This window comes from Saccoglossus kowalevskii, chromosome 17, assembly GCF_978046115.1.
Source record: "Saccoglossus kowalevskii chromosome 17, keSacKowa6.1, whole genome shotgun sequence".
Lineage (NCBI taxonomy): Eukaryota > Metazoa > Hemichordata > Enteropneusta > Harrimaniidae > Saccoglossus > Saccoglossus kowalevskii.
In genome coordinates, this window is record NC_140657.1 from 19,196,280 (window position 1) to 19,220,106 (window position 23,827).

Below are 23,827 nucleotides of genomic sequence, written 5' to 3' on the forward strand. Positions count from 1 at the left end.
CCGTCGCTTGGGACTCAATTTCTGCGCGTGCGCGGGTGACGACCCTCCCGCTTTAATATTCTCCAAATTAGTATGCATTTAATTTACGTTTAGTTCGAAGAATAACACCAACGTATGTAGAGCGTGTTCTGATGTAAATCTACGAAAAGGCAACAATAATTAAGACTGACCAACATAACGTGTTCGCGATTCATTCAATTTCAATTGAGACTCGCGATGTGAATTTAAATTACAACAACGTTTCATTGAATACTTGTGTTTTATTATTATAAAAATGAACTTAAATCGAAAAACCTAAAATTATATATAAAATATATAAAAAAACACTGACAGATGTAATCTTTGGTATAGCGTTGTCACGTGGCATTGATCACGTGATGTGACTCATATTGTTGTAATCAAAGTTACAAATTGAAATGAAGTTAAATGGAATGAATTACCGATACAGCATTGTTGTACTTAAAAATCTTGTATTTTTTCGACATCATGCGATTGCTAACTATTTTTTTTAAAAAAATTCTCAGAAGTCACGATTTTTATTGTTTCGAGATAAAATGATTGGAACTACTTATATAGCGGATTCACCAAACTTACGCCCACTTCTACTATCAGACCATATTTGCCAGAACAACATCGCCCAGTGCAAGGAGTCACGTTTTTTTTTCTGCACAAATGATGTCCACCACTGTGTATTGACTCAGCCCAAGTGTTAGATCACTGTTGGTAGTATATTCTGTGGTGACGTATTACACAAAGTTATCCCGTCCTTAAAAGATTTTTTTTAATAGTAAATTACACATTTCCTTCCCTCAAATCCACTGAAATCGTTTTTGCTCAAATTACATTTACAGCGATTGTCGCTTGATCATGCTCGTAAGTGAGTACAGTTAGTGCCATCACGTCGATTGAATAATATTCATATTTTTTAATTCAGTTTCAGAATTGTAACTTTTTCTAATGTGTTGTGGTTTTCGGCAGTGTGATGTACACATAGCTATGGAAGGAAACGAAGACATTGAATACATTCGCTGGGAACCTTATTTTCAAAAACAAATTTAAAGTTGTACACGTGTACGGCTAGAATAATTGACTTGCTAGCAGACTCCACAATCGTTTAAAGCGCGGGGGGTTTCATCACATGCGCATGCGTCAGATGACCATAGCGTGTCATTGTTTACAAATAAGCGTCTACCAATGAGCTTTTGCGTTATAGCGTGTGTTCAATTCCCGCGCGTGCGCAGGTGACGACCCTCCCGCTTTAATATCGCCCTCTACACAAAAGGTTCAGATCCATACATGTTCATATATTGCACAGTCTAAATACATGAATTATGCTGTCGAATAGTAGGTAGCAGTACTGTCAAAATATCAATGTAAAAAACGTCGGATGAGTTCACGATTTGCTGACGGTCGCCAAAACGTTATAACTTCGGGTAATTAGCGCCCTCTGCCGATGGTGAGGTAAAAGTGGGGAGGGCACAACTTATGCTCACATTGATTAGACCTCAGGTTAGATATTACAGGCCGATGGTAAATCCGTCATTGACAAAAATAAAATTAGTCGGACTAGCGACAGGGTAGTTAAATTATGAGTGCATAGTTACACTACAGACGAAAAACAAAGTAAACACATGTTCAATAGGATGCAATATGGGGGCAGTGTTCACGGGTCCCATTCATATTCAGCATATTCTTTGCCTGACTTCCTACGTTTTCGCCTAACTTTGTGATGAGGGTTCATTTGTTTGAGACTTTCTTCCCATCTCATCCGGACCTCCTCCCTGAACAACTCGGAGACTGTTAAGTGTTCCGACGTCGCTTGCCACATCTCGGGCGGCAACGTCGAACAGAAATGCTTGGAACCTGCGTGGCGGTTAGTATACGTTTTCCAGCCGCCACCCTTTGCGCAAAAGACTCGACTCGGCCCGGTAACTTTTGGTGCCAATACTTGTTTGCATACTGTTCCCTTGGTTTGCAACTGTCTGTCGCGGGCTCGTTGTTCCGTTTTTTGCCGATCAGCAGCCCACATTTCGTAGGCTGGTTGGTCGTCCAACCGCAGAGGCCTTGACCTGCCTTGGGCTACGCGTAAGATTTCTAGTTCCTGAGATCGAGTCAACGACTCCATTGATGGCGGGATGACCTTACGTAAACTTCCTGGTCTCATTAGAGGGACGGGCGTGCACCTGGAGGGCGGGCGTAAATCAGCATGTTCATCAGTATACAGTCTCATTGCACATTGCTGATGAGTGAATTTCTCCAAATGGTCAATGAACGTCTGGTGGATAGAAATGTAAAAAACTGGTCAGTCACCATGGTTACGTAAAATACAAAAATTCGACTGAGAATAATCAACATCAGTGCTTCGATGAAATTAACATTCATGCGACCACGTAGTATAAACACACACAAACACTTGCAGAGTGCATGCTCATGGTGCAGGCAGGCGGTTAGAAGCAATGGGAAAGTATTTTGAATGTGTAAAATTGTGCAACATCTTACAAATGATATATAAAAGTAATGACGCAAAATGAAATTTCAAACAAGAAATCATTTCGGATCGGTTAAACTCACTCGGATAGAACAGTCACAATTCGTTACCATGGTTACCATTTCCTTGTTGGCATGTATCGGGTTGACAAGCTCATGTAAGCTTTTCCAGTGTTTGTATCAAACCACATCTGTAGGAACGATTTTCTAGTTACTGTTGGTTAACTTACCAGTGTCAACTAATAGTTCAAATTTATATTAACAACTATTTAGCAAACAATCGGTTAAAGCTTTTCTAAGCACATATATGTAGCGAAGCGACAATTACTTTTATCAGCATGCGTTTTAAATAACAAGTTACAACCAGTTCCCAACACTGTCACGATACACATCAAACCCGGATATATAAATACACGCGAAACTGTCACCTCTCAGTGTACCGTTTATATCCAGGTCTGTCACGGGCTATGTGAATTTGAAAATATCTTTACTGCTTTAAGGTTTTCATTTTTTTTTTAAATCCATCGGGAGTGTTTCACAATGTGGGGGATACGTTTAGTTTTAAGGTATTCAGTATTATTCATCTAAAAATACCCGGGCCCATCCATATAGGTTGACAACGCCGGGAATGACAGTGTTGGTGCAACTGGTTATCACAAACTTGATTCCTTCGTGGCGCACAGCCGGATCCACCTTCCGTTCCATAAGTTGTTTTATTTCTTAATTTATTTTTGTTTAAGTCCCGGTCTATCATAATCGCCGAGAGTTTATCTTATTTTTTGATTCCTGATTGAAATTATGTCTTCGAGCCGAATTTTGGAATAGTGAACACAGATAGATCCGAGCCGACACGTCCGAAAGTGTATATTCAAGTATCTATACCCAAATGACGGACAAACGCCGCGAACGAAAATAAATAGATAAGATGAACTTCTTGAGTTTATTACGTGTTGCGTGTAAATAAGAATTGTCCAGAATTAAAAAAATATTGTTTTTGTAGTATAATCAATAATATGCAAATGCGCATGCGCATTGAAGTAGTAGTCCGTACCAGTAATTCAAACACGTTTGCGCATTTGCCTACCACTAGTTCATTATATTGAATAAAGTAATATTTGAGCGTACGTGGCCGTACAATGTTTAAATTCTTGATTAATTAATATGTGTATTTTCAATATGCACTTCTGAGTAATAGCAAACAATACTCATATTGGCTCTATAAACTGTTACGCATTATCACCAAGAAAACACATCGACATCTCTAAACTAATCCTGTTTTGAGTTCGCCAACACGAACAGACAGATTATGTTTCCACAACGTTCTCGTGCTGCCCAATTGGTTGTTCATATTCCAATTTTATTATCTCCGACAAAATACGCTGTATTTTAGGCTTTCGTCGTCAATTGAATTTCTCTGATAACAATGACGTAACAGGTTTACAGACTACGCCTAGGACAGATACAACAAAAAATGACTAATGAAAAAAAAAACTTAATTATATATTAATGTTATTTAATAGATGTGTACAAGGTAGAAAGTTGATTAGGTTGTTAGTTACCCATGGCAACGACATGCAAGGAAACACCACACACACCCGCAAAACACCCCAGGGAGACAGACAGGCAGACAAAGGGAGCAACATGCGTGTGTATCGGTAGGCATGCATTAATGCGTTTATTGGAGGCCGTAACCACTCCGTGAAGTGAGACGATCTGTTTAATTTATAGTACCCCTTCACATATAGATGGAACGTGGCTATTCCAGGCTTGTCCTTTAACTCTTGGTGTCCTCGGTCCTCTGCTAGCAACATCACGGTTGTAGTGAACAGCTCCGGCAGACCAGGGCTTGTCTCTGACAGTTTTCTTGGATGTTGCAGATACAGATGTCTGCGGTCTGCGACAGACATGCGCACTCTGAGCCCTCGGTGTTTGTTGTACCTTTACTCCAACGGCGACTGGCAGGGGAGTTTGAGTCAACCTCGGCGTGTCTTCCATTCTCAAGTCACACAAGATGTCAGTCTGCGGCGAGAAATTACAGGAGGTGGCAATCTCGTTACTGCCGGGGGACGCGTGGGAGAAAGTCATCAGTGTGTGACGGTTCGTATTCTTTCTTTTTTATGTACTTGGTTCTTGGTTGGTTATACTCAAAGTGCCAAAACCAGTAAAGGCGGCCATATATCAAATCATGCAATACACAGACATCATGCATATCATTTGGAAAAGCGGTCAGAAACGAACCCAAACAATGCTAATTGTGAGTAAGAACACACTGATAAAATCGCATGTTAGAAACAAATAATAAACATGGTTACTGCCAAGCTCAGTTTTGGCTTCAAAGATGACATTGATATATAAGCTAAGAAGAGTTCAATGTCATTAAAATCGTGTTAGTTGTCTTCAGAAAAGTTATTTTCACACGATTGTTATTATTAGCCAAGAAAAGTGTTTAATAAATAGCCCATTATAAAATATGCTCGATAATAGAAACATACAGAAAACCATGCGCATGCGCATGCCCATATCCATGCAAAGTTTACTCTATTTAATCGCCCTTGTTTCTACCATGAACTTTGTAGGTATATGTTTCCACATTGCCGTAAATATGTTATATTTTATAAATATTTTAACAGCTTCAACGTTCTAATTGCAAGGCAAACTAGGCGGGGGTTCAAAACATATTGCGTCACTGGTGGCATGGAAATCTCGGTCGGGGAAGCACACGAGCGAGCGACTGTTCTTCGTTGACGTGACGTCAGGCGTGGACGGACGGACATCAGACGGACACTTACCTTCTTGTCTACCGTCATAATATTGTAACCAGTCGCAGTCATGTCTTTACTACTACCGCGACTATTTTCGGCATTCTCCAGCAATTTCTCAGTCAGTGTACGTCCAACAGTAGAAGTGAGTTTTCTGTAAGACGAACACAATACGGGTTATTTATGCATCATCAATATGAAAGAGCAACTTAAAGTAGTGCACAGGATGTCCTGCGCATTACGTCATTTTAGTAAATCCAAATATGGAAAATACAGCTATGGACGTCATACTATATTGGAACTCGGGTCGTAACGACGTAATAAGAACGGGGGTAATTTTAGGATAGGATTAAAGATGCAATAGGCATGAGAACATGTAATTAGAATTATTTGTTAAAACAATCAAACGGCATGCAAAATTTAGAATTGGGGGTATATAGATTAGGTTCGTTCGACTTCAGTGGCTAGAATGATACCTTTCTGTCAATCCGGAAAGATGTAGTTCTGGTGTGCATGAAACTAAACAGAAACAAAGTGTAATAACATTATCGTTGTGTATTGTAAACATGAATAATAGGAAAATCACAATTTTTAATACAAACGAATGAACGACTCGGAAGAATCTCGTACAGATCAGTATATTGGGGTGTGTAGATTCGTTATTGAGAGGAATACCGCCCTCTATAAAGTTATCTTTGTAGAGCGACTTTGGGGCTCTTGAAACGAATGGGGCAACATGCCCCGATTATTTGCACATACGCCAACGAAAAATTCAGTTCTATTGGGAGGCTTCAATACTAAAACGAAACTATATAACGGCTTCACACGTGTAACATTTTGTATCGCAGTTTGCAAAGAATTTTTTCCAAACTGTATGTGTAATTGTTTTTAGTGTGATCTTTGTTTGGGTGGTGGCGGGAGGGACTGTTTCATATTTCCCCCTTCCATTTAACCCAGGATATTTTCATGTCGTATATTTGGAATAATATTATTTATTGTTTGATTGGTCGGGGTATCACTTTTATATTTAGTGATGATTTTTTTGTTTCCGAGGATAAAAAAAGTAAATTGCTGCCCAGTATTATTAACACCGAGACAACCTTTCTTTAAAGTTGCAGTATGCAAGTGTAACTGGAATGGACATAATCTGAGACTGAGTGAGATTCCCGTTGCATTGTAACAGTCGTTGACTAGTAATACGTATGTAACTGTCAAATCAGCACACACCAAAGAAAAAAATTCAAATATTTTTGAACGTGAACAGTACAACAGTTGTTCTGAACGTCGGACGCATAAAACGAATCAGTATAGTTGAGACATGCACACAACATACTGGATAACACTAATTTGGCGGCACACCAAAACTTGCTGGATAACACTAATTTGTATAGGCACACCTATAATGGACGTTTTCGAGTACGTCGTGTTAGCACCAGTGTCGTCACAGTATGTGCATGTGGTGGGTCTCATTCAATGAGAGTATGATGTAAATAGCAACGATCCGCCATTGATAAGTTGGTAAAATACGTTTACGTATCTCGTACCATCTATATCCAATACAAACCTTGTCCCTTCAAAACTTAAAGCGCGGTGATCGTCGCGCTGCCCATATGCGACATTTGTGTTGATAAACATTGATTTTCCCACAATCCAATGCGCTATTCAAATGGAAAGTACTGTAAAATGACTAATTTTCACTGGGTTTAAATTTCACTGATTTACCATTTCAGGTTATTCAGTGGGTTTTAAATTCACGGTTTTATCATTTAGATAATGTGTTCTATGCTAAATTTTACATATTCACTGGGTTTTAATTTAGCGCATTTTCCAGTCAGCGAAATAAGCTAAATTAAAACCCAGTGAATAATTAACCCTTTTACAGTATGAGGTTAGACATGGGCGCAACTTGCACTGATTACCGCCGGTGATTCCTTCGATATTTTCCAATCAACTAAAATAACCTCATTAAAGCTTGGAAACGTCTCAGTTTGCACTTGTTGATCTGCGCAACAGTCAAAGTCGCCATCTTTGTTTATATAAGACCCATATATTACGCGCATGCGTGGCGCGACGACTACCGCCCTTTAATTCCAACAAAAATGAACTTGCCGTCAGACGGCCTCCATTTCATTTTCGCAAAGTTAGGGGGTATGCTATAAACAGTATACCTTTTCGTTGAAAGTGGAAGTGAGACTAACATCCTTTGTTAGGATTCACAATAAACTTTGTTTTGCCAATTTCCCGCTCCTGTACAACGTAGGTAGAAATGCCTAAAGTGCCATTGTATCGATCGACAGTACAAAACCAAAATGTGGTTACACGATCTATTCAGTTCCGTGCTCTCGTGGTGTGTTTTGCCCTACTGTTACTGCAGTCGCCACAACAATAACACTATAGCTTTCGTTCCGTGCGATCATCCAGGTGAGAACAGCTTACAGGTGAGAACAGAACATATCCTCGGGGGCGGAGCTACGTCACGGACGTTCTACGTTGCTAAGACGCGCACCACTGTACCACGTATTTCTATGGGCTCTGTGCGCGCTGCTGTGGAACGCCGGTGGAGCCGGTGAAAACTCGAGAAAACAACACAAACTCAACTTTGAAGTAATCCTGAACAACCAAATTCATATATGTTACACACGTAGGGCTAATCTTATTACACTGTTCAGGGGACTCTCAAACAACCATCGCAAAGTACCGTTTTCTGCGAGTTTTTGGTCTTTGTTTTCACCGCGGGGGTTGCCAGGCGGTAGAAAATGCCCGGATGTCCGTCCCGGGGATATACAAACACATCTCAGAAGCATAATTCTCCTACTCCTACTCCTAGAGTGGAAAAATTTGACTGATTTTTGATAATCGTCAAAAAAAACTTAGTACATTTATTTCATTCATTCATTTTAACCCAAAACAAATCCCTAATTTCATCATTAAAGACAGATAGAATAGGATATTGTTCATGATTTTCGTGAACAAATTTAAATTTTAGTCAATAGTTTTGATGAAAAAAAAACATATCGTAAACGGAATCCTTTTTAGATGTTGTGACGATAGTCTAAATGTACACTAATCTTGAATCGGTTTTAATCCAGGGAAAAAACGTTCATGAGTAAGGTCAACGGCACATGGCTGAGATGTTTCTTCAGAAACAAATCAAATAACAGAAACAAAATATACAAAGGTGGTTAAAAGTGCATATTGAATAAGAATAGAGAAGTAGGACATCTTATTTAAATCAATAATGTCAATATTCCAATATGAATCATAATTTTATGATACAGCTCCCTACTGTGATATCGCCACGATGGTAATAGCACATACAAAAAGTAACATGTGTTGGATTACATCGATATTATCATTTGTTGCGAGAATTGCAACTGAACAAAGTCGTGCTTTGTGATAATCATGATTGGCAAGAGGCGATCGATGAGGTTAACATTCATTGCAACGCGTTATCATTTGTTGATAACGTGATAAATGAACGGCCAGAATATAAGCCAGACATAAATCCGTTTATTATGTAACAATACAGTGTTCACGAATGCGTTACGCAACGCAGTGTTCACGAATCCGTTACGCAACGCAGTGTTCACGAATACGTTATGCAACGCAGTGTTCGAGCAAAAAAGACAGCCAGACATAAATTCGCTTATAATGTAACAATACAGTGTTCACGAATGCGTTACGCACTGCAGTGTTCACGAATGCGTTACGCACTGCAGTGTTCACGAATGCGTTACGCAACGCAGTGTTCACAAATGCGTTACGCACTGCAGTGCTCACGAATGCGTTTCGCAACGCTGTGTTCACGATTATATTACGCAACCCAGTGTTCACGATTGCATTACGCAACGCAGTGTTAACGAATGCGTTACGCAACGCTGTGTTCAGGAATACGTTACGTAACGCAATGTTAGCGAATGCGTCACGCAACGCAGTGTTCACGTATAAATTCGCTTATAATGTAACAATACAGTGTTCACGATTGCGTTACGCAACGCAGTGTTCACGAACCCGTTACGCAACGCAGTGTCCACGAATGCGTTGCGCAACGCAGTGTTCACGAATGCGTTACGCACTGCAGTGTTCACGAATGCGTTACGCACTGCAGTGTTCACGAATGCGTTACGCAACGCAGTGTTCACAAATGCGTTACGCACTGCAGTGTTCACGAATGCGTTACGCAACGCTGTGTTCACGATTATATTACGCAACCCAGTGTTCACGATTGCATTACGCAACGCAGTGTTAACGAATGCGTTACGCAACGCTGTGTTCAGGAATACGTTACGTAACGCAATGTTAGCGAATGTGTCACGCAACGCAGTGTTCACGTATACGTTATGCAACGCGGTGTTCACGAATGTGTTACGCAACACAGTGTTCACGTATACATTACGCAACGCAGTGTTCACGAATGCGTTACGCAACGCAGTGTTCACGAATGCGTTACTAAACGCAGTGTTAACGAATGCGTCAGTCTGCATCGATGCGTCGCGCATTGTTCGAACATGTGTCATGCCGTGTTCAAAACAATTTCGCGCAGTGTCCATGAACTATACGAATACGCCGTTGTGTTTCACAAACGTGTCGTACAGTGTGTTTACGAGTACGTCGCATAGTATTCCCGAATGTCCCAGTGTTCCGCACAGTGTTCACGAATGCGTTACGCAACGCAGTGTTCACAAATGCGTTACGCATTGCAGTGTTCACGAATGCGTTACGCAACGCTATGTTCACGATTATATTACGCAACCCAGTGTTCACGATTGCATTACGCAACGCAGTGTTAACGAATGCGTTACGCAACGCTGTGTTCAGGAATACGTTACGTAACGCAATGTTAGCGAATGCGTCACGCAACGCAGTGTTCACGTATAAATTCGCTTATAATGTAACAATACAGTGTTCACGATTGCGTTACGCAACGCAGTGTTCACAAACCCGTTACGCAACGCAGTGTCCACGAATGCGTTGCGCAACGCAGTGTTCACGAATGCGTTACGCACTGCAGTGTTCACGAATGCGTTACGCACTGCAGTGTTCACGAATGCGTTACGCAACGCAGTGTTCACAAATGCGTTACGCACTGCAGTGTTCACGAATGCGTTACGCAACGCTGTGTTCACGATTATATTACGCAACCCAGTGTTCACGATTGCATTACGCAACGCAGTGTTAACGAATGCGTTACGCAACGCTGTGTTCAGGAATACGTTACGTAACGCAATGTTAGCGAATGCGTCACACAACGCAGTGTTCACGTATACGTTATGCAACGCGGTGTTCACGAATGTGTTACGCAACACAGTGTTCACGTATACATTACGCAACGCAGTGTTCACGAATGCGTTACTAAACGCAGTGTTAACGAATGCGTCAGTCTGCATCGATGCGTCGCGCATTGTTCGAACATGTGTCATGCCGTGTTCAAAACAGTTTCGCGCAGTGTCCATGAACTATACGAATACGCCGTTGTGTTTCACAAACGTGTCGTACAGTGTGTTTACGAGTACGTCGCATAGTATTCCCGAATGTCCCAGTGTGCCGCACAGTGTTCACGTTTCACGATGTTTGTGGGCGAGTATAGGGATAGTTGGTACAAGATGATGCTTACAGTATGATGGTTAACACACAACTGGTTTATTCAGAAAGACACTAAGCTATTAAATATACAATACACAGGATGTAGTAATTAAAGTCAAACATGATCCAGATGTCAGGCGACAGTTTAGCTTTGTATTTGATCTAGCTATTAAACTTGGTATATGGGTTGTTACGTAATCGTAACGTAGACATCATGTCTGTTCCCGACATTCTCCGGGCGGCCGAAAGTAAACAAATTAATTTCGACAGTAAGGGTTGATATTGCGTTGTGTAAATTATTAAAATGATGACGAATAACAATCGGTAAATTATAACGATAGATAACGATAAAATAATATACTTAGTCTAGTAAACAATACTAAGTCGGGTAATAAGTCGGGTATGTTAACATACTAAAAGTTCACGAAATAACGAAATTATTTCTAACGAATCACGATAACAAAAATCTAAGCTAATTGTTCACGGCATTCTACGTTATATATCGAGTAAAAATTAAAAGTCTTAATTGTCACATAAATCACTATGAAAGGTGTCCTGAATCTTCAACTTCGCAATAGCGGCAGCGTTGCGTTGAGGATGTTGTAAAACGCGTGGTATTTGTTTTCCCCTAGTTTCGTTGTCGGCATTCCCGTCATCAGATGTATTTTCAACAGCACTAAGTTCAAGCGGATAAAGTTTACATATTGGACGGCTGGTTTTTCCCGTTTTCGTTCGAATGTCTGCCGCTCTCACAAGTCCATCATTTCCAACATGTAGTTTTTCAATTTTAGCGAGCGGCCAGAGTAACCGTTTTTGAGTGTCACTGTGGACTAACACGATATCTCCGATTTTAATTCTATTGCTTGTCACATTGTTTTTGTTACTCTGGTGACGTTCTCGTAGTGCTAGAATATATTCCGTTAACCATCTGCGATAGAATCTTTGGTGTAATTCGGCTAGATATTTTGCCCGTTTATTGGCTTCACTCGGTGTGGTGATCTCGAAGTCTGCGTCTGAGTTGTCAACGAGTGTATGTGGTAACGGTGTTAACAATCTACCGTTAATTAGATGTGATGGTGTCAATGGCTGAGGATCATTTATGTCGGTGGAAATGTGCGTAAGAGGACGATCATTTAGTACTGCCTCTATTTCACACACAAGTGTTACCAGTTCATCCATATTCACAAATGCACGTCCCAACACTTTACGAAGACAGTTCTTTGTCATCCCAATGAGTCTTTCATAAAACCCACCAAAGTTAGGCGCGCGTTTGGGTATAAAGTTCCATGTTATTCCCTTCCCGGCAAGGAAAGATTTAATCTCGTTCTTATTGAATAGATTATTGAGTTCGTTATTAGCGGCACAGAATGTACTTTGATTGTCCGATATTATGATACGGAATCGTAGCAGCATTTTGACTAGGTCATTATTGATTGACGGTCCAGTTTCCAGGCATTCATTTAAACTCGGTTGGTCGCGGTATTTCGCACTGCAGTTATATACTACTCTAATCGGTGTAGTAGACGATTGCTTTTCTACGGGATGATGTGGGATATAATGTCCACGTTTTGGGTCATCATCGACGATTTTTTCAATGAAGTCTCGATTTAATTGTTCTTGGATAATAGAGTTGTAAACTTCACGCATTTCTGGAGTTAAACGTTGAGCCATTGATCTGGTTCTGGATTTGGCAAGCGTGTAGTTTGTTGGAAGGGGTGCATGACTTTCTTTCCATGGTAATTCAGCGATGTACTTGTTGCCTTCTCGCTTGATTTTCGTGTCACGGTATTGTTCAAATGTTTGTTTAACATTTGTTTCCTCGTCGCCTTTGTTCGATATGCCGATGGACTCTAAGTCCCAATACTTGGTCACTAACTGTTCTTCCGATTCGGTATTGGTTAGAATTTTCATCACTGTTGTATTCATCACAGAAATAGTATCTAATTTAGATGGTCCGGACAACAAGTAACCCAGTTTAGAAGCGACGGCGGTAGGTCCATTTCCCCTGACGACGCGATCTTCTACTATGGACCAATAGTAATCGGCCCCTATTAACAGATCGATTTCCATCTCTTCCGATTTTACTTGTGGAGCAAGTCTTAGTCCGTGTAAGTAAACATGCTTCTGTACGGTTGCTTCGATGTAGTTATGTACCGGAGAACTAATTTTCGGTACAATAAGTGAACGTAAAGTAATGTTGCCAGAATTGGTCTTCAGCATTAGATCTACACATTTGATCGCACGCACTCCGGTGTTATCTTTGCCAAAAGTACCTAAGCTTAGGTGTTCGATTTCACAGTCCGCGTTTTCAATCCCTAAACGTCTAGCTGTCGACTCAGTAATGAATGTTCGCTGAGCGCCTTCGTCAAACATAATATTACATTCTGTAGTCACGCGTTTACGGGAGATATTTCCAATCGCTGTTTTCAATAATGTTGGTCCAGACGTTGGAGTTAATTTCACATGTGTAGTATTTGGTGTTTCCGTGGTAGTGCGGGTATTCTCTCCGTGTTTTTGACTGGCATCGCAGATCGATGTGTGATGTCTTTTTCCACACTTACGGCACGAGAATTTACTCCAACATTCAGTCGATCTGTGTTTTCCACCAAAGCAATTAAAACATATCTTGTTTTTCACCAGTATTTCCATACGGGTCTTACCGTCTGACACGACTTGACATCTTCCCGATAGGTGAGATCCCCGGCAGAACACACACGGTTTCGGTTTGGCTCTGGTCCCCACATGTAGAGTAGCGGCAGTAGGAATTGGATTATCGTATTGTTCATTTCCGATGTTGATTGCGGCCTGGTTTGCTTGTATCTCTTTATAAAGAGCATCCTTCAGTTCTGTTATGGTCCACGCCTTATCGCCATGTTCACGTGAAATCTGTATTTTCACACTTTGGGGCAGTTTATCGAGAACAATAGGAACTAGTAGTTCGCCGTAACTTTCTTCAGTTTTCCCCAGAGATTTAAGGCCTCTTATATGTGTTTCTAACGAATCATAAAAGGAGCGAATACTCACAATAGTAGTGTTCGGTTTTGGTAGTTGCCACAACGCTGTCATGTGACATGAAATCAGTTTGTGTGGCTGCCCATAGCGGTCTTTCAATAGTTGTAACGCTTCCTTGTAGTTTGCGCTGCTCAGTTGTAGTCCCTCTATTGTTTTTGCGGCTTCACCTTCTACTTGTGCCATTAGGTATTGATATTTCTGTATATCTTCTAAGGAACTATCTTGATCTACTGCTGCATTGAAAGTGTCAATGAATGCGTTCCATTTCATGAAATCACCATCGAATTTCGGCAATTCCAGTTTTGGTAGGTTGACTTTCCGACTTGACTGGTATAGTGACGATGACGAGCCGTTGGTTAAGGTGTCCGGTAAAGTAGGTATAGGTGTTACAGGAGACTTAGTTCTAAGATAGTGCTTGATAGTTGCAACACTCTCATTGTTGGAAATATGGTAGTCATCGATCTCTTCGAATAGCTTGCTGTACGCACCTTCATCAGTTGTATTTGCAAGGATTATATCATCCAGGCTTTCTATGGTCTGCATTCGTTGTTCGATGTTGACCACCGTTGTATCTAGCAGAACTAGGTCGGACTGACTTGGGTTTTCTTTGGCAAGGATCTGCTCAGCTTTCTTGAGTTGTTTAGTCATCTGACATCGATGACCGCGTCTTTTCATGGTGGTTTCTTGTACTACATCCCTTCTCACGGTCTGTTCGGGTTCTTCGTCGGACATGGTAATTTGTTATAAACTTGATCGGTCTCTGCAACGTTTTCTGTTTTCGACGACAATCCTGGTCTCGGCACCAAATGTGGGCGAGTATAGGGATAGTTGGTACAAGATGATGCTTACAGTATGATGGTTAACACACAACTGGTTTATTCAGAAAGACACTAAGCTATTAAATATACAATACACAGGATGTAGTAATTAAAGTCAAACATGATCCAGATGTCAGGCGACAGTTTAGCTTTGTATTTGATCTAGCTATTAAACTTGGTATATGGGTTGTTACGTAATCGTAACGTAGACATCATGTCTGTTCCCGACAATGTTTGACATTTTTACAGCATCCCTCTTGCATTCATATTTTCCAATGTCACCTGCAAAGGGCAGGTGGAATTCCTCGAGTACAAGAAGTCAACAGTTTGTCGTTCATGGTTCTATGGAAGGTGGTCAACCGGCGTTACGTTGTACGTGGCTCATTGGATTTTAACAACGTAAAAAACAATATATAGTCTTCTCAATAACCAGGCACTCTAGTCTGTAAATTTGTCTTGGATAAATATTAGGTAGACATATTCTATAAATAGCTTCAGTCAGGGACAAATACGCAACGTTATATTTGGTCGAGATCGGTGTATTTGCGGCCGCAAAAATACAACACGTAGTAGATTATTAGCGACGGTGAACGAGGATGCACTGTGGTAGCAGGTCAAGTGAACATTAAGTTTTCGAAGAAAATCGCTGACGGATGGCTCAACAGACATATGATATGAGGAAGCGCGTAGTAGACGGTGTCCGGACAGCTAAAGGCCGGTGATGAAGTAGAATTTGGAGAGGATAGTGTAGATAAGGTCACGGTAAAACTGGCTTATTATTGTTGGACTGCTGATTGGGGGGGGGGGGGCAGAAAGTGCCAAATAATAATTGCCGCTACTTATAAACATATACACGATGAACACTAAAACATCGAAAAGCTATAAAATAATTCAACAATGATATTATTATTATTATTATTATTATTACGAAAACAATTTGAAAAAGTCGATTATCGATTTGGGCTCAATTAGCAAAACCTAAGTGTCAACAAACTCATTAGGAAAACAGACTTTCTAAATTAGTTAAATATTAAATTATTGATAAACTGTGGTAGTTGAATAGGCTTCACGAATAAGCTGAAGATACTAGCTGAAAGGACATACTGCTTACAAGCCAGCTGAATCGTCCACGTGATTCGGGGGGGGGGGTCCAGCGTCAATATTTTAAGGTGTGTATCGGCGATGTTCATAGCAGACTTGAGGAATGAATGGGACACGCACTAATTCTAATAAAACAGGACAGTTGAAAACACATTGCTATTTGAATTAAATAAATATATGTTTGCTTTTTTATTACAGTAGAGTGGACAAAACATTCGAATTCGCAACTAGGTTCTGAGTAGTTTAATGATATTGTTCACAACCAGGTGTGGACGTAACCGCTTCAATAATAGGACCTTTGTATGAGGTTTGGGTAAAAGGGTGAATTTCTATAGATGACTGTAGAATAGATATGTCATAAAAACACTATAAAACGCGATGTTTGTGTTATTATTGTTATTTCCAACGCTTTCAATTTCGCGAACTCTGATATTTGTGTAGTTGTCCAATCGCTAGTCACACTAGAGTTCTCTGTTTGTAGTCACCGGGGTCTTTCAAGAACGATTTTATCCGTATTTCTTTTGTGAGCGTGATTTTGCAGTGTGTGTATGTGTATTTTTGTTGACTGGATGTCTGTCATTTTTACTATAAGTACATGTACATATTGACTCTACTAGATTCATTCCATTATGTCTTGTAGGCCTCCTTTCTGAACTCGGGAATTAATAATAATTGAAACCGTCAAAGTCAAGGCGGTGTATATCGTGTTCCACGTAGTCATAAGACCAAACGCCGACACCATGGCAACATTACATGGCCAATGTATATCACCAGCGCGGTTCTACGGAGCCAACACTCGTCACCATAGCGACACTGTAAGACAAGAGCGCGTATTCATAACGACGTTATAAGATCTTGACGTCAACATACATTAGGTAGTATTCGAGATATACAAAACTTTTATTAGATCCCACATGAACTAGTTTTTGAATTGAGACTTATACCTTCTACTATTATTGTATTTTATAAATTACTCTTTACTAGATTCCACCAAGAAAACAATAGTTTATCATTAAAAAGTTGTACAATGTATTTAAATTTCGTCTGTTTATGATTCTCCGAGGTTTAGGTTCATTCTGCATAACCTAGTCAAAACCTATCCGCCCAGAACGCCACGTTTCATAGCTTATAGCTTATGCGCACGTAAGTTTTGTATTTTGGAGGGCGTTGGGGAAGGTATAATAAATGTGAATGGGCGAGCCTGTGCAAATACGGATAACGGGATATAACAAAACTAAAAACTGAACAAAACAAATATCCGTTAAACCACTGGTACGTAATAGTTTTCTCGCTTTCGTCACGATTGGTGTGTCTAAATCAAAAATCCCATAAAAAATAGGTCGACCTGTGGGTAGGTCAATTCACTGGGCATTCGCTAATGGATGCGACTTACAGCCAGGACTGCGTGTGCATTTGTTCGACGGGTTCTGGTTGCCGACGGCATGACGTATTGAGCTGTCGTCACGTAAACCACTCGAGCTGAATACGGTAATTTTAACTCACAACAATGCACGCTTGGTATTATTATCCAGGTACACTTGAGAAAATGGAAGACATACACGACTAACGCGTCACCTATAGTAGACAAATACTCCAGTTGTAATGGCATGCCATACAGAGGTACACAGAGTGGAGCAGCGAATCTATGAACAAACATGGAGAATCCTCTCTTTTCATTCGTATATCCACGATTGAATTGAGACACAGAAAATATATTTCTGCAAAGCAACCAGAATATTGTGCATATTACTGGTCTGAGCAACCACACAAATGATACCATAAGGGGGAAGGAATGACTTCTGTTGGAGACAAGATACACACGGAAACACGTCTTTTGGAAAACATTTGCACTCAGACCGTTATATGAAACACTCTCAATTTATGCCTCGAAAGGTTAGTGTGGGTCAATTCGTGTCCGAATTGTTAAAATTGCAATCTGTAACCCAGTACATGGAGGTAGGTATTCACGCGATATTTGGCAATTACGTAGGCACTTATATCTCTGCTGTGCAAGTTATATTCGAGGTATTGGTTAGGAAACGAGACACGTGACTGGAGTGCAAGATCGGATTTGTACGCATATTTGCAAGAGGCGAGTAGCAAAAATAAATACGTGCGGTGGAGGCGTTGAACAACAATACACGATACTGATTCAGCATTGACATGTTTGTGGTCAATACACCTGAAGTTGACCCTTGTATTGATTACTTTTGATAACACTTTATGCGACTAATGCGGAGTTTTGTTTGCGACAATTGGGACTTAAACTAAGACGGTATATGCTGTATATTAAAATTGTGATATAATAGGTTTCTACAACAAACATATGTTATTGTTTATTCCGTTCCTCGAACTGTCCATTTCCCGTGACAATCGAAACATACGTCAAATATATCATCAATTTCTTACTTTTTCATTTAAAGTGGATATTGATGAATTCACGGCACGCAACCGATGCTCAGTCGACACCTTTAGCATACTCGTACTAGTATAGTGAACGATTTCCCAGGGTTACGAGCGCGAATCCACAAGTGTCTTCAGTTACATGCTGTATGCGATCGACTGAATGCAGCAACGATATTTTATTCTTAGGTCCATTGTAAGACTTAAATATATATGCACAATAAGCATATCTTATTAGAGTATCTCGAATGATATTCCGGTCTTTGTTTACAAATACTCGGCAAACGACCATAGCGTGTCGTTGTTTACAAACTCGCGTCTAACACAGGAGCTTTTGCGTTTTTAGCGTGCGTTGTTATCGTCGCTTGGGACTCAATTCCCGCGCGTGCGCAAATGACGACCCATCCGCTTTAACTGTAATTGCATTTAACTTTCGACTTTATCAAGTTTTTTTTCCAAGAGATATTATTTAAATGAATAAATTACGATAACTACATTTCTCTGATAGGATGTAGTTTAAACGTCGTTACAGCGATGACCGAGGTGATCTTAAATTGAATGTTTTACGCGTGCATTATCACGAACCACCCCTCCCTGCCATTCATCTGTTGGTTTTACTCCAAAATAGCGTAGCCAATTACAAAGAAAACTTACATCATGTGTACTCCGTCCATTCACCTCATAGCTAATTTATATTCCATGGGCGTGTGACCGGATGCTAACCACTGACTCAGAATGCCATTAAAATGTGACATTGTCCCTAACATTGTTGCTGGTGATTGGCTTCAGATTGTTAAATTAATCTTCATCAGTATCCTATATACAAGAAATACATGATTGGAATGGATAGGTCACGTTACCTCTACACTAAATAGTACATGGCATGAACCTACGATTACAAGAATGCACTTACTATGGTTGATCCAGAATATAATTACGAAGTGTGATGTCAGATTAATAAAACTATTCGTATATAGCTGGCTACCATTTAAACAGATGATCAGATAAGCTACCCGACTTTTGTCGTATATTGGTTTTAGTATAATATGGAGTCCTTTTCATCACACAAAACGTGGCGTCCATGAAAATAGACACGAAGAATTTTGAGTCATTTAATGCTCATGGTAGTTATTATTTTTTATGAAATTTTTCAGACAGAATTGTTCCAAGAAAAAAATACTTGTTTGTACGGGATAAAATTGAAAACGAAATGCTGATGACGTGTGTGTGTCAAAGGCGGCGGCACGAAATGTTGCATGAAGGGGCGAGATTTGAAATCTAACGCTCTGAAACGTTATTTTCTGCATTTTGAGGGGCAAATTTTGCTGACACAAAGGGCTTCAGCTAGATTTTGAGAGGGGCGACGCCCCGCAGAATTTTTCGGGTGTTCGACCGCCAAATCTGCCCCCCCCCCCTCATGTGCCGCCGCCACTGAAATCAATAATTATTTGACGCTTTTAAAACAAAAAATGCTCGTCCTCAGTTATTAGATTGAATACCCGCGAACGACTTTATAACGTCGCGCTGAGCTCGTTTCAATTTCCTGTAAAATAACTTACATGTCGATGCGTAATATAAGTCGCATGGAACCCGTTCGTAACAAGACGCAACACGGGGACTTTCGCTTTAATATTATTAGATTTATTATGTTGTGTTTGACTATTTTAATTCAATATGCACTCATAATAATTGGCGAGTTTCAATTCAATACGCGTTGGTGACGCCGCATCTACCGTGCACCGCGCCTAATTTGCAAACAACTTTGCGAACATTCGGAGTATCCCTGTACTTGTCATTTGAACTGTTTTGTATTCGCAAAGTGAGATCGACTCAAATGTCACTATGCGTCACTAACATGGTACTACGGTACATTCATATAAAATGTCGACAATGAGCACTCTTTCAGAATCCTTCAGAATTCCACGACACGAGGCACCTGGTATCAACGGGTGGTTCAAAAAGACAGAAAACCATTATTAACATGCCTCATAAACATAAACAACCTCCACGTCGTAAACGACACTAGAAAACCTATAACGGGGTAGCGTTATTGTACATGAAGTCGACCAGTCTATAAACCGACCGACCTTTAATACCCCGCTTTCATAGTCCTGGTGATATTTGCTTTGTGATATCAACCCAGGGAACAATACCAACCCAACGCTGTCTATTATTACTATAAGCAATGTCAAACGGCTAATGTAGCCTAAACTATGGCTTACGACGAGACCATCGAATTGACCACCATGACGTTGCCATGGAAACATGAAAGTGGTTTAAAGCCCTTATATGCATTTGTATATAGGCCGGATATCAACAGGTGTTTTTGTTAGCCCACACAAATGAAAATTTCGGCAGCTTGGAAAGGCTACTAGCGAGGGATTAATTGGAATATGTTATTTTGAAGGTACAATGCACTTACCCAATGTTTCTATCGAATGAAAATCCATTCGGTGGTGACTGTCGATGAGGCGATCGACCTAACCCGCCAGGGGGTGCACTTACGTTGATGCCCGAGGGAGATTTAGGTGCCACGTAAAGCCTGGGCTTAGGCAAAGAGAACACCGTACCGTTACTGTTAATATAGGCACACTTGCACGACGTTTCAGAAGAGCTGCTTCGACTGGTGCCGCTGTCACTGTTGTTGTTATTGTTGTTGCCTGTCCCAGTGTCAGCTTCATGTGGACTACTAGATTGAATATTGTACATAGGTTTGTACTGAGTCACAGACGGCTTGACTAGGCAGTCAAAGGGAGCTATATCCCTTGGAGTAGCAACATAGTTTAAAGGCGCCCTGTTCACGGTTGGGGTATGCGTCTTGTGACTGTGTTTATAACTGTTTGTGTTCCCATTTGTCTCGCGGTGTTGATCCAACGGCGTATAATATATCGAAGTGTCCTTTCCCTGTGTGTCCTGTGTTAGTTTCTCCAGAGGACCGCCACACGTATGTAGCCTCCTGTACTGTTCAATGTATCTTTTTGAGTCGCTGTGGTGAATAAACTGAAAATTCTCACGATTGCTCACCTGCCGTGGCTTTCTACAGGAGATCGGCCGTACTGTAGAGTTGTTTTTAAGTTTTTCCGGTCTTCTGAATTGCACGTTGGGGTCTGGAAGCCATCCACAGATGTCGTCGCAGAATTTCGACGGGTCAACTTTAGGCGGCTCGACAGGTTGATTCAACCCCTCAAAATGTACCTCCAATAATTGTTCCAGTATTTCAGTATCCTGTTCGACATGGTGGCATGTTTGTCTCCCCATAATCCCTGTAAGACTGGATGGTTTTCTGTCCCGGGTTGCAACGCCATCCATGTAGATACGGTAGAGGCGGATGTCTGCATTTATAACCTGTGCGACTCGATCGATTTTACGGCGGTGTGTCACACTCGTTCAGGCAAAATGCCAAATGCTTGCATGTCTACTAACCGACAAACGCAACGACATTGAGAAAAAACACGAAAAAAGAAACCGGAACAACAAAAATGTATAGCGTAGGTTTTGTTTTACAATAATATAACACTATATAGTTGATCCTAAACTCTTGCTAACCGCGTAGGTAAACGACTTCGTTATCTTCGTTTATACCCCATTGTGGTACAATCGATGTCATTAGCATCTATTAACAATAACCCCGGGAAGTGAAAACAGCACCTCTAGCTTGGAAGCAAATAATAAATAAAACGCACCCAAACAAAGGCGTGATCGCGACGCTCCCGCGAAGACAGAAGTCATGCAAAGAATCCACGCTGTAGAACAGTCCAAAGTTGAAATGCAATACACATTTATAAAACAAACTGTCCTGGGTGACCTATGCTGCTAGGACAACCAAAAGCGGTAGAAAAATGTTAGCCGGCTAGCCAGTATGATCCCGACCAAAGTGTGTTTGTACCACACCGACGGCAAATATTGGATTGAACTGGCAACAGCGATACTGTTACAATGCCAGGTGAAACTCAACATGCTACTCGTATTGACGACTACTCATGCGCAGTACTTAAGTGCTTCTTAGCTGCATGCACGTGACGTAGCATAATCAATCTCTAATTTGGGGTAAAAACAAAAAAACAGTCACATGAAGTCACAACTATTAGGAACACCGCCAATATTAGTGCCAATGCATGTCATGGCTAAAATTAAAGATGGACATAAGGACTTCGACCTATATTGATTTCATTGACAGTGAACCGTTTTTTTGTCGGCTCGATTCGATATTTCGCTGCCCACATTCATAATGAAACAACATTTGATGATATTTGCAGAGACATGTATGCAATAATGTATTTACAAGAAGCTAAACATCTTAATGGGGGTAATGACATGCAAACAATCACAATGTACTCAGAATTCTAAAATGTCGCGATGTGAATCGACGCCTGTCGCCTTCGTCAAACATCGGTATCGGCTCACAGGTGCGGCTTCTCACGTGACGCCAGAGGTTTATTCATAGACAGTTTATTTGCAAATTTGGTGAAATAAAACACTTTACCGTGAAGTCAATACAGTGTCGCTTCATGTCACGTGATACAAGTGTTGCTATAATTAGAAAATGTAAGAAACTACTCTCCTCTGCCCGGGTATTGAGTTGCGAGAGGGGTCGAATCTTCACTTGATTCTGGGTGGGTATGGATAGAGTGGTTGGTTTCTATGTAGCGAAGTCTACCTCGTCAGGACAGGAAGCACGCACAACGTTAACATGTCTTACCGGTAGTTGTGTCATTACTGCTTCAGGTCAGATCTACTGGACTGGAACTCGATCGATTTACGTTTCAATACATTTATATATTTGACGTATAAACACCGTTTTGACGTCGTCGTTTTGTAGTAAAGTGTAATATGAGGGCGCTACTCGTCGCGTCGCGGCGCGCAGTGTTCGATTTGATATGGGTTCCATGCGACTTATACAATACGTCGTAAAGTAAGCAAATAACACCGAATAAACGGCAAGGTAAAGACTATGTCTAATTATAGTAAATACGTACTGCGTGCGTGACTCGAACCGGCGCTCGCGTACGGCACCTAATCGCCTAGCTTCACGCCACTACACGTCTTCCCCTCGGCCACCGGGCATCCCCAAAAAAGGATGCTTAATAACCGAGCTTTTTACGTGCAGAGAACGTGAAACCCGTCCACGCGATACGCGCCACACAGCATGGCCAGAATGCGGCAAAGGCCTTCAGATCTGGCTGTAGTAGGATGGTGAAAGTAATGGTACAGCATTTTAACAGTGAATAAGTACTGAGAAATAATTTTTAAACTCATAGTTGCTGTCGACATAGGAAGTAAAGTAAGCAAATAACACCGAATAAAGTTAAATAAATAAAGTTCGAGTCACGCACGCAGTACGTATTTACTATAATTAGACATAGTCTTTACCTTGCCGTTTATTCGGTGTTATTTGCTTACTTTACTTCCTATGTCGACAGCAACTATGAGTTTAAAAATTATTTCTCAGTACTTATTCACTGTTAAAATGCTGTACCATTACTTTCACCATCCTACTACAGCCAGATCTGAAGGCCTTTGCCGCATTCTGGCCATGCTGTGTGGCGCGTATCGCGTGGACGGGTTTCACGTTCTCTGCACGTAAAAAGCTCGGTTATTAAGCATCCTTTTTTGGGGATGCCCGGTGGCCGAGGGGAAGACGTGTAGTGGCGTGAAGCTAGGCGA

At 40.9% G+C, this 23,827-nt stretch overlaps 1 protein-coding gene across 1 annotated transcript; it reads right to left on the reverse strand.

Annotated features, from left to right (window-relative positions):
* Window positions 1-240: 240 nt before the first annotated feature.
* Window positions 241-22,097, reverse strand: LOC100367928 (uncharacterized). Its single transcript, XM_078010720.2, has 4 exons — window positions 20,586-22,097; window positions 5,277-5,400; window positions 4,219-4,593; window positions 241-2,275 (listed from the first exon to the last, which is right to left on the reverse strand). Exons 1-4 carry the CDS (start codon window positions 21,470-21,472, stop codon window positions 1,664-1,666), a joined length of 1,998 nt encoding a protein of 665 aa, XP_077866846.2. The 5' UTR covers window positions 21,473-22,097; the 3' UTR covers window positions 241-1,663.
* Window positions 22,098-23,827: the final 1,730 nt, after the last annotated feature.

Coding starts and splice junctions, on each gene's coding strand:
- LOC100367928 (XM_078010720.2), bottom strand. CDS start 21,472: ATGGATGGCGTTGCAACCCGGGACAGAAAACCATCCAGTCTTACAGGG. Junction 5,401..20,585: donor TCATTCGATAGAAACATTGG/GTAAGTGCATTG, acceptor TTCGTCTTACAG/AAAACTCACTTCTACTGTTG. Junction 2,276..4,218: donor TTCCATCTATATGTGAAGGG/GTACTATAAATT, acceptor TCTATCCACCAG/ACGTTCATTGACCATTTGGA.